Source organism: Oncorhynchus gorbuscha, linkage group LG08, assembly GCF_021184085.1.
Source record: "Oncorhynchus gorbuscha isolate QuinsamMale2020 ecotype Even-year linkage group LG08, OgorEven_v1.0, whole genome shotgun sequence".
NCBI lineage: Eukaryota > Metazoa > Chordata > Actinopteri > Salmoniformes > Salmonidae > Oncorhynchus > Oncorhynchus gorbuscha.
The window spans coordinates 76628618-76633160 of record NC_060180.1 but is presented as its reverse complement, the minus strand read 5'-3'; the positions used below and the strand labels follow the sequence as shown (position 1 = coordinate 76633160).

The window sequence follows — 4543 nt, the reverse complement described above, 5'->3', positions numbered from 1 at the left end:
TCCCAGACCTGCTACCTGTCCCAGACCTTCTACCTGTCCCAGACATGCTACCTGTTCACCGGGCGTGCTACCTGTCCCAGACCTGCTACCTGTCCCAGACCTGCTACCTGTCCCAGACCTGCTACCTGTCCCAGACCTGCTACCTGTCCCAGACCTGCTACCTTTTCACCGGGCGTGCTACCTGTCCCAGACCTGCTACCTGTCCCAGACCTGCTACCTGTCCCAGACCTGCTACCTGTCCCAGACCTGCTACCTGTTCACCGGGCGTGCTACCTGTCCCAGACCTGCTACCTGTCCCAGACCTGCTACCTGTCCCAGACCTGCTACCTGTCCCAGACCTGCTACCTGTTCACCGGGCGTGCTACCTGTCCCAGACCTGCTACCTGTCCCAGACCTGCTACCTGTTCACCGGACGTGCTACCTGTCCCAGACCTTCTACCTGTCCCAGACCTTCTACCTGTCCCAGACCTGCTACCTGTCCCAGACCTTCTACCTGTCCCAGACCTGCTACCTGTCCCAGACATGCTACCTGTTCACCGGGCGTGCTACCTGTCCCAGACCTGCTACCTGTCCCAGACCTGCTACCTGTCCCAGACCTGCTACCTGTTCACCGGGCGTGCTACCTGTCCCAGACCTGCTACCTGTCCCAGACCTGCTACCTGTCCCAGACCTGCTACCTGTCCCAGACCTGCTACCTGTCCCAGACCTGTTACCTGTCCCAGACCTGCTACCTGTCCCAGACCTGCTGTTTTCAACTCTCTAGAGACAGCAGGAGCGGTAGAGATACTCTGAATGATCGGCTCTGAAAAGCCAACTGCCAAAGGGGGGGTGTGAACACTTTTAGCACTTTCTAGAAATAAAACATGCCGTTTATCAGACACGTTTCATCCAAGGGGACTTAGTTATACATGCGTTTAGTCCCGTACGGATGGTTCCGGGGAATTGAAACCACTCTCTCAATCATACTGTACCATTCTAATGCTGATCTGTTTTATTTCCAGGTGGTTACGGACCATATCGGTCATATTGTTTCTGAACAAGCAGGACATGTTGGCCGAGAAAGTATTAGCTGGGAAATCCAAAATCCAAGACTACTTTCCGGAATATTCTCGCTACACCATACCCAACGAAGGTAGGTAGCTCCACACCATACCCAACGAAGGTAGGTAGCTCCACACCATACCCAACGAAGGTAGGTAGCTCCACATCACATTAACCCACACCATACCCAACGAAGGTAGGTAGCTCCACATCACATTAACCCACACCATACCCAACAAAGGTAGGTAGCTCCACACCATACCCAACGAAGGTAGGTAGCTCCACATCACATTAACCCACACCATACCCAACGAAGGTAGGTAGCTCCACATCACATTAACCCACACCATACCCAACGAAGGTAGGTAGCTCCACATCACATTAACCCACACCATACCCAACGAAGGTAGGTAGCTCCACATCACATTAACCCACACCACATTAACCCACACCACATCACATTAACCCACACCATACCCAACGAAGGTAGGTAGCTCCACACCATACCCAACGAAGGTAGGTAGCTCCATCACACCACATGAACCCACACCACATCACATTAACCCACACCACACCACATTAACCCACATCACATTAACCCACACCACTCTGTCTCTGTTCTACAGCAACTCTGTCTCTGTTTTACAGCAACTCTGTCTCTGTTTTACAATAACAGTTTCTGTCTCTGTTTTACAGCGACTCCTGAACCTGGTGAAGACCCAAAAGTAACAAGAGCCAAGTTCTTCATCCGAGACGAGTTCCTGGTAACTATTCAATGTTACTATTGAAATGTCTGTTTAAAGCTACAGTCTGGGATTTGAATAACCACAAAATGGCTACCAGTTTTGTTCAAACTGTTCGTAACATTGATGTAACAATACACAGACTGTAGCTGTTTTTTTTTTTATGCTTGACTCTTGTGGATAACCCTCCACTAATCTAACCTGCTCTTCCTCCCCCTCCTCAGAGGATCAGCACAGCCAGTGGAGATGGCAGACACTACTGCTACCCCCACTTCACGTGTGCTGTGGACACTGAGAACATCAGGAGAGTCTTCAATGACTGTCGCGATATCATTCAGAGGATGCATCTGAGGCAGTACGAACTCTTGTGATGGGATGGACACACACACACACACAGTACAGACGCAAACACACACACACACACAGTACACACAAACACACACACACACACACACACACACACACACACACACACACACACACACACACACACACACACACACACACACACACACACACACACACACACACACACACACACACACACACACACAGTACAGACGCAAACACACACACACACAGTACAGACGCAAACACACACACACACACACAGCTCCGTCAAGCCTTCTGGGATTTTATTCAACCATTCTGCATCCTCAAACCAAACCCAACCCTGCCCCTCTATGAAGTACTACTGAAGTCTGTCATCCTATTTTTCCTCTTTTTGGAAAACGTGTCCTTTTTGTTGGAGACTGTTTCATCCCTCCTTTTCACTGATAAGGAAGGAAGGAAGGAAGGAAGGAAGGAAGGAAGGAAGGAAGGAAGGAAAACAAAACGTGTTGGGTGTTTTTCTTTTTCTCTCTTGAATGCCTTGATTTGATTTGTAACATTCCACTAAGCCTGAGGCTGACTCCTCCTCCTTCTCACATTCTGTTCTGTCATTGGACTGGACTGAACTGGCCTGGAACTGGACTAGACTGGGTAGCTGGGCAGGTGGTGATGTTTGGATGTGAGAAGAGACCCCCCCCCGCCCCTCCAGCAAGACCTCAGTTTAGAGTCAGTGTCGGTGTGTCTGTTTGAGAAGAGACCCCCTACAAGACCTCAGTTTAGAGTCAGTGTCGGTGTGTCTGTTTGAGAAGAGACCCCCTACAAGACCTCAGTTTAGAGTCAGTGTCGGTGTGTCTGTTTGAGAAGAGACCCCCTGCAAGACCTCAGTTTAGAGTCAGTGTCGGTGTGTCTGTTTGAGAAGAGACCCCCTGCAAGACCTCAGTTTAGAGTCAGTGTCGGTGTGTCTGTTTGAGAAGAGACCCCCTGCAAGACCTCAGTTTAGAGTCAGTGTCGGTGTGTCTGTTTGAGAAGAGACCCCCTACAAGACCTCAGTTTAGAGTCAGTGTCGGTGTGTCTGTTTGAGAAGAGACCCCCTACAAGACCTCAGCGTAGAAGCAGTCACCTGCAAGTTGGAGCTGGCATCACCCCCTGACCCCCCTCCATCCTTCTACTTCTCCTCTCTGACATGACAGACAACTTGATGACGGAGAGAGGGAGGTGGACGAGACAGATGAAGACAAAGAGAGAATGCACTTTTGTATCAGGTTGCTTAATACCTTATTTTTTGAGGAAGTATAAACACAATGTAGCATCAAAATATTTATAACTCTGTTTTACACTGTATAGTGTTGCGAGTTGCAGGTGGACTAAAGGATGGAGAGACTCTGGCCTCCTGTTGTGTGAGGTCTTGAAGGACTGATACAGAATGGTGGTGGAGAGAAAGGGGGGGGGGACAAGTGCGAGCCAGAAAGGAAAGGGAAGAACGACAATGAAGAATGGAAAGGGGACTGAACTCTGCACCTTGACCTCTGTCGCTGCTTTCTGCCTCGCCATGACCTCGTCCTCAAAGGAACAACAACACACGGACTAATCTGTCAACAACAACCATCCTTTCTAGAGTTGAAGTCGGAAGTTTACATACACCTTAGCCAAATACATTTAAACTCAGTTTCTCCATAATTCCTGACATTTAATCCTAGTAAAAATTCCCCTGTTTTAGGTCAGTTAGGAACACCACTTTATTTTAAGAATGTGAAATTTCAGAATGATTTATTTCAGCTTTTATTTCTTTCATCACATTCCCAGTGGGTCAGAAGTTTACATACACTCAATTAGTATTTTGTAGCATTGCCTTTAAATTGTTTAACTTGGGTCAAATCTTTCGGGTAGCCTTCCACAAGTTTCCCACAATAAGTTGTGTTTTGTCCCATTCCTCCTGACAGAGCTGGTGTAACGGAGTCAGGTTTGTAGGCCTCCTTGCTTGCACTCACTTGTTCAGTTCTGCCCACAAATGTTCTGTAGGATTGAGGTCAGGGCTTTGTGATGGCCACTCCAATACCTTGACTTTGTTGTCCTTAAGCCATTTTGCTACAACCTTGGAAGTATGCTTGGGATCATTGTCCATTTGGAAGAACCATTTGCGACCAAGCTTTAACTTCCTGACTGATGTCTTGAGATGTTGCTTCAATATATTCACATAGTTTTCCGTCCTCATGATGCCATCTATATTGTGAAGTGCACCAGGCCCTCCTGCAGCAAAGCACCCCCATAAGATGATGCTGCCACCCCCGTGCTTCACAGTTGGGATGGTGTTCTTCGGCATTCAAGCCTCCCCCTTTTTCCTCCAAACATAACGATGGTCATTATGGCCAAACAGCTCTATTTTTGTTTCATCAGACCAGAGGACATTTTTTCAAAAAGTACAGTCTTTG

At 48.2% G+C, this 4543-nt stretch overlaps 1 protein-coding gene across 2 annotated transcripts in view; it reads left to right on the top strand.

Annotated features, from left to right (window-relative positions):
- Positions 1-2259, top strand: part of LOC124042193 (guanine nucleotide-binding protein G(olf) subunit alpha) — a 112553-nt gene extending 110294 nt beyond the window's left edge. The window contains exons 9-11 of one of the 2 annotated variants that reach the window (XM_046360596.1): positions 1002-1132; positions 1738-1805; positions 2009-2259. In XM_046360596.1, the coding sequence (XP_046216552.1) occupies positions 1002-1132; positions 1738-1805; positions 2009-2155 (346 nt within the window). In that variant the 3' untranslated portion in view covers positions 2156-2259. The remainder of the gene's footprint in view (positions 1-1001; positions 1133-1737; positions 1806-2008) is intronic. The other variant, XM_046360597.1, reaches the window with a different exon arrangement.
- The last annotated feature ends 2284 nt before the right edge of the window (positions 2260-4543 follow it).